At 42.9% G+C, this 11,773-nt stretch overlaps 2 protein-coding genes across 2 annotated transcripts; both read right to left on the bottom strand.

Annotated features, from left to right (window-relative positions):
- Positions 1-1,548: 1,548 nt before the first annotated feature.
- Positions 1,549-8,431, bottom strand: LOC124016477 (hsp90 co-chaperone Cdc37-like). Its single transcript, XM_046332052.1, has 8 exons — positions 8,103-8,431; positions 7,579-7,860; positions 7,314-7,419; positions 7,116-7,231; positions 6,600-6,722; positions 4,707-4,889; positions 2,535-2,606; positions 1,549-2,351 (listed from the first exon to the last, which is right to left on the bottom strand). Exons 1-8 carry the CDS (start codon positions 8,211-8,213, stop codon positions 2,211-2,213), a joined length of 1,134 nt encoding a protein of 377 aa, XP_046188008.1. The 5' UTR covers positions 8,214-8,431; the 3' UTR covers positions 1,549-2,210.
- Positions 8,432-8,575: 144 nt separating this feature from the next.
- LOC124016479 (hemicentin-1-like) lies at positions 8,576-11,090 on the bottom strand. The gene is made up of 5 exons (XM_046332055.1): positions 10,878-11,090; positions 10,055-10,321; positions 9,545-9,877; positions 9,173-9,424; positions 8,576-8,903 (listed from the first exon to the last, which is right to left on the bottom strand). Exons 1-4 carry the CDS (start codon positions 10,927-10,929, stop codon positions 9,174-9,176), a joined length of 903 nt encoding a protein of 300 aa, XP_046188011.1. The 5' UTR covers positions 10,930-11,090; the 3' UTR covers positions 8,576-8,903; position 9,173.
- Positions 11,091-11,773: the final 683 nt, after the last annotated feature.

Here is an 11,773-nt window from a genome sequence, read left to right on the forward strand (position 1 = left end):
GAGCTCGTTCTAATTGCAGGCAATATCAACGCTGTGCGTTACAGGCAAGACATCCTCCTCCCTCATGTGGTACCCTTCATGCAGGCTCATCCTGACATGACCCTCTAAGCATGACAATTCCACCAGCCATACTACTCGTTATGTGCGTGATTTCCTGCAAGACAGGAATGTCAGTGTTCTGCCATAGCCAGCGAAGAGCCCGGGTCTCAATCCCATTGAGCACGTCTGGGACCTGTTGGATCGGAGGATGAGAGCTAGGGCCATTCCCCCTAGAAATGTCTGGGAACTTTCAGGTGCCTTGGTGGAAGAGTGGGGCAACATCTCACAGCAAGAACTGGCAAATCTGGTGCAGTTCATGAGGAGGAGATGCACTGTAGTACTTAATGTAGCTGGTGGCCACACCAGAAACTGACTGTTACTTAGATTTGAACCCCCCCCCCCCTTCCATTTATGTTAGTCACCCCCCCCTTCCATTTATGTTAGTCACATGTCTGTGGAACTTGTTCAGTTTATGTCTCAGTTGTTGAATCTTATGTTCATACAAATATTTGCACATGTTAAGTTTGCTGAAAATAAATGCAGTATTCCATTTAAAAAATCTGCTGTTTCCAGATACAATAGTAATTTACAACATTAACAATGTCTACACTGTATTTCTGATCAATTTGATGTATTTTTAATGGACAAAAAATGTGATTTTCTTTTTTAAAAACAAGGACATTTCTAAGTGACCCCAAACTTTTGAATGGTAGGGTAGATGTAGACCTTATCGTGAAATGCTTACTTACAAGCTCTTAACCAACAGTGCAGTTCAAGAAAATATTTACTAAATCAAATAGTAAAAATAAAGAAGTAACACAGTAGAATAAACATAACAATAAAGAGGCTATATACAGGAGGCAAGGGTACTGAATAAATGTGTGGGGGTACAGGTTAGTCGAGGTAATTTGTACATGTAGGTAGGGGAAAGTGACTATGCAAAGATGATAAATAGTGAGTAGCAGCAGTCTCAAAACAAAAGCGGGGTCAATGTAAATAGTCCGGGTGGCCATTTGATTAATTGTTCAGAAGTCTTATAGCTTGGGGATAGAAGCTGCTCAGGAGCATTTTGGACCTAGACTTGGCAATCCAGTATGACTTGGGTGACAGAGTCTTTGACAATTTGTTGGGCCTTCCTCTGACACCGCCTGGTATAAAGGTCCTGGACGGCAGGAAGCTTGGCCGCAGTGATGTATTGGGCTGTACGCACTACCCTCTGTAGCGCCTTACGGTCAGATACCGAGCAGTTGCCATACGAGGCCGTGATGCAACCAGTCAGGATGCTCTTGATGGTGCAGCTGTAGAACTTTTTGAGGATTTGGGGACCCATGCCAAACCGTTACAGTCTCCTGAGGAGAAAAAGGTGTTGTCGTGCCCTCTTCACGACTGTCTTGGTGTGTCTGGACCATATTAGTTTGTCGCACTAAGCATTATAATGCAATGAAAGACAGGTGAAACTATCTTACAATGTTTCTAATAAATCTCAATTCAATAACACCCTATCCTGACTCATGTAAACCACATCAGTGATATTTTTAATAGCAAATAATACTCAAAAGTGATTATCCCATCAACTTAAAAGTTGATGTGAGGTGACACCTGCTGGTCAAATTAAGGAGAGAAAACAATGAGCAAAAAGGTCATAAGGGGCCAGTACACTGGATTCAAAATGTCACATGTTGATATGATTCAATTTCAACCTCAGTTACTAGGCTATCCCACATTACATCACTATGTATAATTCTATCACATCAAGAACTAAAATCCTGCCATGCCTTCCCTATACATGTAGAACCAGTAGTGAGACTATTGAATGAAAAAGAGAAACGATGTTCCCCAGCAACTGAAAGCACACAAATACAAGGTAAACAAAAGATTGGCTGGCTGGCTGACACACACACTCAAAGAGACTATGTACAGGCACGCACATGTTTAAGAATACAGCTTCACTAATAAAAGGCCCAAGCAAGAATTATGTTTAAAAAAAGAAAAGCATTCAGCAAGTGATATTGGTGTGATACTGTTGTCCACAGAGAGTGGACATCGCCACAGAGAGGTTACATTGTTCCAAAGCGTTAAGGAGAAATTCATGAAAAAAACATTGGGAGTAGCAATAGAAGTGACGACTACATAGATGAAAATATCATCATCATAAAGTCAATTCATGTCAATCATTCTATCTTCTGTTCGCCCATCTCCTTATTCAGCTCTTCATAAGTAGCGTCTTCCTCCTTGTCGTCTCCCTCGTCTGCCCGTGAGTTAGGGACCCAGAGGCCAGAGTCGATGCATCTCTTCATGTGGACCTTAGCCTCCTGACGGGTGGGAACAATGACATTCAGAGCAACAGTTTGTAACAACTTCAGGAGGTTGTGTGTCACTATTCAGCGTGCCTTTACATTTGTAGAACAATGTATGTTGTCGGTATGCTTGCCCTGAGCACGTGGAAGACAATACAACAAATGAAACACAGGAATGGATTTGGTTTTGTAACCTACCGTTGGGTCCAGCTTCGTGATGACAGTCTGCAACATGGCAATGTCCTTCTCGTCAAAACATTTCTGCATCTCCTACAAAAAGGACAAAATATATTTTTTAAATTTCACCTTTATTTAACCAGGTAGGTTAGTTGAGAACAAGTTCTCATTTACAACTGCAACCTGGCCAAGATAAAGCAAAGCAGTGCGACACAAACAACAACACAGAGTTACACATGGAACAAACAAACATACAGTCAATAATAAAACAGAAAAAGTCTATGTACAGTGAGTGAAAATGAGGTAGGATAAGGGAGGTAAAGGCAATAAATAGGCCATAGAGGCTAAATAATTACAATATAGCAATTAAACACTGGAGTGATAGATGTGCAGAAGATGAGTGTGCAAGTAGAGATACTGGGGTGCAAAGGAGCAAAATAAAATAAATAACAGTATGGGGATTAGGTAGTTGGATGGGCTATTTACAGATGGGCTATGTACAGGTGCAGTGAACTGTGAGCTGCTCTGACAGCTGGTGCTTAAAGTTAATTTTTATTTTTTATTTAAATATTTCACCTTTATTTAACCAGGTAGGCAAGTTGAGAACAAGTTCTCATTTACAACTGCGACCTGGCCAAGATAATGCAAAGCAGTTCAACACATACAACGACACAGTTAGTTACACATGGAGTAAAACAAACATACAGTCAATAATACAGTATAAACAAGTCTATATACGATGTGAGCAAATGAGGGGAGATAAGGGAGGTAAAAGCAAAAAAAAAAAAGATGAGGATGATAATGAGGAGATATGAGTCTCCAGCTTCAGTGATTTTAGAAGTTCGTTCCAGTCATTGGCAGCAGAGAACTGGAAGGAAAGGAGGAAGTCAAAGGAGGAATTGGCTTTGGGGGTGACCAGTGAAATACACCTGCTGGAGCTTGTGCTACGGGTGGGTGCTGCTATGATGACATGTGAGCTGAGATAAGACTGGCTTTACCTAGCAAAGACTTATAGATGACCTGGAGCCAGTGGGTTTGGCGACGAATATGAAAGGCCAGCCAACGAGGGCATAGAGGTCACCGTGGGTAGTATATGGGGCTTTGGTGACAAAACAGATGGCAGTGTGATAGACTGCATGCAATTTGCTGAAGTCAAGGATCGGTAGGATAGTCCGTTTTGTTTTACGAGGGTATGTCTTTCAGCATGAGTGAAGGATGCTTTGTTGCGAAATAGGAAGCCAATTCTAGATTTAACTTTGGATTGGAGATGTTTGATGTGAGTCTGGAAGGAGAGTTTACAGTCTAACCAGACACCTAGGTATTTGTAGTTGTCCACATATTCTAAGTCAGAACCGTCCAGAGTAGTGATGCTGGACGGGCGGGCAGGTGTATGCAGCGATCGGTTGAAGAGCATACATTTAGTTTTACTTGAATTTAAGAGCAGTTGGGAGGCCACGGAAGGAGAGTTGTATAGCATTGAAACTCGTTTGGAGGTTACTTAACACAGTGTCCAAAGAAGGGCCAGAATTATACAGAATGGTGTCATCTGTGTAGAGGTGGATCAGAGAATCACAAGCAGCAAGAGCAACATCATTGATGTATACAGAGAAAAGAGTCGGCCTGAGGATTGAACCCTGTGTCACCCCCATAGAGACTGCCAGAGGTCCGCACAACAGGCCCTCCGACTTGACACACTGAACTCTATCTGAGAAGTAGTTGGTGAACCAGGCGAGGCAGTCATTTGAGAAACCAAGACTTGAGTATGCCGATAAGAACGTGGTGATTGACAGAGTTAAAAGCCTTGGCCAGGTCGATGAGTACAGCTGCACAGTATTGTCTCTTATCGATGGCGGTTATGATATCGTTTAGGACCCGAGCGTGGCTGAGGTGCACCCATGACTAGCTCGGAAACCAGATTGCACAGCTGAGAAGGTAAGGTAGGATTCGAAATGGTCGGTGATCTGTTTATTAACTTGGCTTTCAAAGACCTTAGAAAGGCAGGGTAGGATAGATATAGGTCTGTAGCAGTTTGGGTCTAGAGTGTCTCCCCCTTTGAAGAGGGGGATGACTGCGGCAGCTTTCCAATCTTTGGGTTTGTTAACTTGCAAAACCAAAAACAGAGATAGGGATGATGATTATGATGGAAGGACGGTGCTAAATGAAGGAGGAGGTGCAGCAGTAGATGTCCTGTACCTCAGGTAGGGACTCATACACCTCAGCAGGATCTAGTCCTCCGGGCCCCAGGCGTTTCTGTCTCTCCTCCTCTTCGTACTCCTTCATGGCCCTCTCGATGCGGATCTTGGCCCTGCCGCGCACCCTCCCCTTAAAGGACTCCAGCTCATCATTGAAGGCATCCTGATACTGCTGATCTGCAGTCTGAGAGAGGGAAATATAACTGTCTACAGTGCCTTGAGAAAGTATTCGGCCCCCTTGAACTTTGCGACCTTTTGCCACATTTCAGGCTTCAAACATAAAGATATAAAACTGTATTTTTTTTTGTGAAGAATCAACAACAAGTGGGACACAATCATGAAGTGGAACAACATTTATTGGATATTTCAAACTTTTTTAACAAATCAAAAACTGAAAAATTGGCTGTGCAAAATTATTCAGCCCCTTTACTTTCAGTGCAGCAAACTCTCTCCAGAAGTTCAGTGAGGATCTCTAAAATCCAATGTTGACATAAATGACTAATGATGATAAATACAATCCATCTATGTGTAATCAAGTCTCCGTATAAATGCACCTGCACTGTGATAGTCTCAGAGGTCTGTTAAAAGCGCAGAGAGCATCATGAAGAACAAGGAACACACCAGGCAGGTCCGAGATACTGTTGTGAAGAAGTTTAAAGCCGGATTTGGATACAAAAAGATTTCCCACACTTTAAACATCCCAAGGAGCACTGTGCAAGCGATAATATTGAAATGGAAGGAGTATCAGACCACTGCAAATCTACCAAGACCTGGCCGTCCCTCTAAACTTTCAGCTCATACAAGGAGAAGACTGATCAGAGATGCAGCCAAGAGGCCCATGATCACTCTGGATGAACTGCAGAGATCTACAGCTGAGGTGGGACACTCTGTCCATAGGACAACAATCAGTCGTATATTGCACAAATCTGGCCTTTATGGAAGAGTGGCAAGAAGAAAGCCATTTCTTAAAGATATCCATAAAAAGTGTCGTTTAAAGTTTGCCACAAGCCACCTGAGAGACACACCAAACATGTGGAAGAAGGTGCTCTGGTCAGATGAAACCAAAATTGAACTTTTTGGCATCAATGCAAAACGTTATGTTTGGCGTAAAAGCAACACAGCTCATCACCCTGAACACACATCCCCACTGTCAAACATGGTGGTGGCAGCATCATGGTTTGGGCCTGCTTTTCTTCAGCAGGGACAGGGAAGATGGTTCAAATTGATGGGAAGATGGATGGAGCCAAATACAGGACCATTCTAGAAGAAAACCTGATGGAGTCTGCAAAAGACCTGAGACTGGGATGGAGATTTGTCTTCCAACAAGACAATGATCCAAAACATAAAGCAAAATCTACAATGGAATGGTTCAAAAATAAACGTATCCAGGTGTTAGAATGGCCAAGTCAAAGTCCAGACCTGAATCCAATCGAGAATCTGTGGAAAGAACTGAAAACTGCTGTTCACAAATGCTCTCCATCCAACCTCACTGAGCTCGAGCTGTTTTGCAAGAAGGAGTGGGGAAAAAATTCAGTCTCTCTATGTGCAAAACTGATAGAGACATACCCCAAGCGACTTACAGCTGTAATCGCAGCAAAAGGTGGCGCTACAAAGTATTAACTTAAGGGGGCTGAATAATTTTGCACGACCAATTTTTCAGTTTTTGATTTGTTAAAAAAGTTTGAAATATCCAATAAATGTCATTCCACTTCATGATTGTGTCCCACTTGTTGATTCTTCACAACAAAATACAGTTTTATATCTTTATGTTTGAAGCCTGAAATGTGGCAAAAGGTCGCAAAGTTCAAGGGGGCCAAATACTTTCGCAAGGCACTGTATATGCTTTGCTATTGAGTGCAAGTGGGAAATGTATCACCTTTACACACAAACAAACCTTTATCTTGGCGAAGAACTGACGGAAGCAACCGCGGGGATCCACCTTAAGGCTCTTAGCCAGCTCCAGGACGAACTGCATCACTATAGTCTGGTGGGCCACCTGCTCCATCAGCGCTTTCTTCTACAGGAGGAAAACATCAACAGGACACTGACATTAACCATTGTCTATGCTCATCTGTATCAAGAAAAGGAAACTGCATGTGTACTTCGTACTGAGGCATGTTTGGGCAAATAAAGAGGATAAGACGATCACTTACTAACCTACTTCATAACCATCTCTACACCAGGATTGTGTTCATTATGCACCAAATGTAAGAAGATGGACTGAAACAGGAAGGGTCTACCTGGACTTGTTCAACAAGAAACACTATCGTTTTCTGTTTCAAAACATTTTGCTACCCTGTGCCCTACTGAATATGACCCTGATGAGTGTCCTCTGGAATAATGTATAGTGGATGAAATCCCTCATGGGTTATTAGAGGTGAGGTTTGTCGTATTACGGTTCTGCACTCACCTCCTCCACCTCCAGGTCAATGCACATGATGACTAGGTAGTTGGCCGTCTCCTCACACACCAGGTGAGGGTTGTCTGATAGGTACTTCTGGCTGTCGTCCCAGCGTTTCATCATACCTGACAACAGAGACAGATACCATGGCCATGACAACTACCCACAAAGAATGGGGACAACAAAGAATGGGATAATGACTCTCACCAAAGTGTTTGATCTCTTTCTCATACTTCTCCACAAAGGTCTTGTGTTTCTGCTCTTTCTGCTCCTCGGTGTCCTCCTTCACATCTGGCTTAACGTTCACAACACTCTGAGAGAGGAGAGAGAGAGAGAGAGAGAGAGAGAGAGAGAGAGAGAGAGAGAGAGAGAGAGAGAGAGAGAGAGAGAGATCGGAGTGGGGGCAAGACAAGTGGCATCAGCAAATAACCATCAGCCAGGGTGCACCAGTGGTTCCACACACTAAACCCACCTTGCTGAAGCCCTCCTTGCAGAGTGTGTCTACGCTCCATGGCATCTTCTTCTCTTCCCGCCGGTGGTCCTCCAGTTTCTTCTCCCAGTCCCGCTCCTCCTTCTTCAGCCTCTTCTCCTCGGCCTGTGCCTTGCTCAGCTCGGCTTTGGCATCGTCCGTGACTGAACTGGACAGATTCTTGGTCTTCTTCTGTGCTTCAGTCAACTTGAGCTTAGATTCAGCTAGCCCCTTCTCCAGGTCCTCACCAGCCTTTATGAACTGGTCCATTCGTTCCACACGCGCCTAGGTGATGGTGGGGAGAGGGGTCAGGACAAAGGGATCTCATCGAGGATAACTAGATATACAACACATAACGCCAAATGTTATGTTTATCTTTCCATTGCGTTTATCTGCGAAAGCAGGCTGTTTACATAACGTAGCTGCAGCATCTGCAAATCTAGAAAGCTAGCTAATAATGTGATAATTAGCTAACTTACAGAGACCAAGTAGCTATCAAATGCATCACTCTAATCGAATAACGTTACCTCATGTCTCCATTTGAAAAGGCTGGGTGTATCGATGTTTGGATGAGTGTCATCTTCATCATCTGAAACCTCAATGTGGTCCCACACGCTGTAGTCTATCCTACTTGTCATTCTAGCTACCTAGCTAGCAGGCTACAATTTGCTTGTAGCAAGAGCACGTTAAAAGTGAAAATAATCGATTTTAAATTAGCTAACTTAAAACTTTGTTAGAAATTATATCGGTAGATAATATATTTACTATTGCTAAACAACAATAGTGCACAATGTAGCATTAGCTAGCTAAGGAAGAAACCCTGGAAGTTTCCGTTTAGACGTATCTACGTAAACTCGTCATTGAAGAACGTCAAGGCAAAGGCATGTGGGTGGAGCATAATATTTTTTATAATAAATAATATATATATATATATATATATATATTATTTAGTAGATTTAATAATAATAGCCTACCATCATTGATAATAATACAACAAATATACATTTGTAATTTTATTAGTGTTTTTATGACACATAATAAAGAGAGAAAGAACCAACAACAATAAAGTTAATGGATAGCTAATTAATGGATAAAAGTATTCACACTGCCTCGCGTTCTAGGGTTCTCCACGCTGAAAGTGAACTGTATACCCTACATATATATTTAAACACGTCAAAGTATACTTTATGTTGCAATAACAACAAGAATCAATCATAACACAATAATATGCTACTATAAACTATTACATGACCAAAGTCTTTAAAAATGTAATGCGATTCCTTTTTTTCTGTGCGATGGTCTGGATGACAATGATGACGCTCTCACACCTGTAACAAAACCGTGCAATTGATATTAGAGACAGACAATATCTTCCCTCTGCTAATTCCCCAAACTTGGACTTTTGTTTTGTAAAGCCAACACTCCACTGTGGGAAAAGTCACATACCTCCAACGTGGCCCTTTTTTACCTTCTGACTCCTCAGATTACATACCAAATAAGATCTATGGCTTCTATAGCAAGTATGATGGTAGAGAATGCTAGTTCTATCCTCTAAATGTTTGCATTTAACAATGCCCCCTTCACTGTGTCCTCCTACCTTAAGACCTAGTCTTGATGATGAACTGCTTACTCTTCTTGCCAATCTTATTAGAGGAAATGCAGGTGTAGGTCCCTGGAAGCAAGGAGGAAGAGGTAAAAACAGGTTGGTCCTCCATCTTCTCTTTGGGATCTGAAGACTGCCAGCTGTACACAGGACTGGGGCTTCCTGTAGCCGTGCAGTTTAATGTGATTTCATCCCCCACACTGATGTCCAGGGTCTCAGCCTCAGGACTGAGGAAGGATGGGGGGTCTGAGAAAATAAGTATAAGGGAAAGGGATGGATATTGCATATAAATTAATACACAAACACAATTGGATTTCATTGTTTCTCATGAAACTATTAATGGTTGGGTTGAGTCAATAGACTCACAGTGCACAGAGACGTTGAGAGGCTCTGATGTCACTGAAGGAGGCGGTTGTGGTCCCTCTGGTCCCAAGTCCAGCTGAGCCACGCACTTGTACTGGGCTCCGTTATCAGCTTTGGTTGGGGTGATCAGGAGGATGGAGGATACTTGGACAGGGGAGGCAGGGGTCAGATCAGAGAAAGAGTGGTTGTAAACTTCAGTCTGCCCTCTGTACCACCTCAGGGTGAGGTATTGAACGGGGGCGATGTTCTGGACATCACAGAGCAGCTGGTACTCTTTCCCCTCCAACATGGGACCAGTGTGGTTCGCTGAGCTGATAGTGACACTGTCTGGAGTCTCTGTGAAAGATCAGCTGGTTAGTGTGTCAAGCACAACACGTACATGTAGTAGTAGTTGCCACAAATAGAATTAATCATTATGAAGTATGGCCTGTTGCATGTACTGCAGCCATGCTCTGCCTTAAATTGAGCTAAGACTTTAAAAAAGCCAGCTTTATGTAGGCCAGGTTGACTCACTGTAAAGGATGAGGTTGAGTTTCTCCTCACACTGTCTGGGTGCAGTGAAGAAGACTCCGTAGCAGATAGGCTCCTCGATCCAGTCGATCAGACTGTCCACCTTCCATTGGACAGCACGGTCCTGTTGGGTGTGTGCTGCCCCGATGGCTGACTCCCAGCCTAGGACACGCACCGGGCGAGAGGCCTCACAGCTGACAGACACAGCCTCCCCAAACCCCACCACCACCCTGGAGGGTTTCAGCTCCAGAGAGCATCCTTCACCTGACACTGAGACATGGACAATATCATCATCACCATCATCATCGTTACATTGTGAAAATGATGATGCTGATGAAGACAATCTTTTTCATTATCATCGTGATCATCACATAATCTAGTTAGAAAGTTATATTATTGCTGGCATATCCGAAACATTCATATTTATTGAATAAAATCACATTTACAGATACCAGGAAAATGTTGCTTGCAGTGATTTGATTGTGTGACTTTAGCAGGTGTTTATGATCGGTTTGTATCACTGTGGATATAAGACTGGGTGGGATGCAGGTTTCACTTTGCCATCATCTCTGGGTTGCAAATTTAATTTCAGTGGACAAAGCACAGGTAAATAATTCACACACTCATATACGCAATATTATAAAATAGTATTTCGCCAAAGTGCTTTAAATCCATTTATGACCAATTCTATTGCCAGAAAACGTCTTCAAACTACAAACTTGTCAATACAAAGGGGGCCTCTACTGCAATGTCCCATAACCCTCGACTCCACAGAGAATAAGCAAATCTTATGAATAATAAAATGTTGTATCTTGCAACATCTTACCGGTGCAGAACATGCAAAAGGTTAGGATCCATTTTAGAAAGTAGTTTTCCATCTTTTTGCAGACTTTGATGAGGTCCACTATGGTCGGAGTTGAAAGGCGAGTGGAATTCCGACTTGGTCTTGCTTGGCAACTCCAAAGTGAACTGTGATTACTAACAAAAGCCCTCCCTCACCAAACGAGGGCTCTCATACCGTAGTCTGTGTCTGACTGCAGGGCCCCGAGGGGGAGAAGAGGGGGCTAAGGACGTTTGACAGGCATCAAGGCCAGACCTCAATGGTAACTCATTAGGCCTACATCCCACAGGGGAAATTCTTCCTTTAATCATCTATTTGTGGTTTAGTTAGAATCTGTATTTAATGTTCAATGTGTGTTCCTACTCCTAGAATCTCAGCCTAGATCTTTTGTATTTTTGTTCGCTATCGTGTGTTGTTACAGCAGCACAACCCCAAACTGTTCAGATGACAACTCTTTTCTGTGTTTAGAAAATACCCATACAGAGTTCTAGGACTTCAGAAGGGTGCTACGGTTACAATTTTCAGTTCTTTAATCTGAAATGAAACCCCAATGACCTGTGGTAACTTGCCTCAAACAGTTCCCGTGTGACTGCGGATTCATATACATAGATGGTTTGAGAGAACTCACATTGCAGTTCTACTCTCTTTTCTGCAGGGCATGTTTGATTCCCATGCGCACACTGCTTTGAGACCCCATGCTTTGTCAAGACTCAGCAGGTTGGATTGTTGGACTTGTTGTCCGGTATGTAGTGTGTAGGCCTCACACTGTGATCAGAATGTACCACCACTGCACAACAGCACCAGCCGTGACCAGGCTGCCAGAAACATTGCTCAGTAATTGGATGCTTATTGGGTGTATTTATAGAAGGCTCAACTGCCAA

This window comes from Oncorhynchus gorbuscha, linkage group LG26 (genome assembly GCF_021184085.1).
Source record: "Oncorhynchus gorbuscha isolate QuinsamMale2020 ecotype Even-year linkage group LG26, OgorEven_v1.0, whole genome shotgun sequence".
In the NCBI taxonomy this organism is placed as follows: Eukaryota; Metazoa; Chordata; class Actinopteri; order Salmoniformes; family Salmonidae; genus Oncorhynchus; species Oncorhynchus gorbuscha.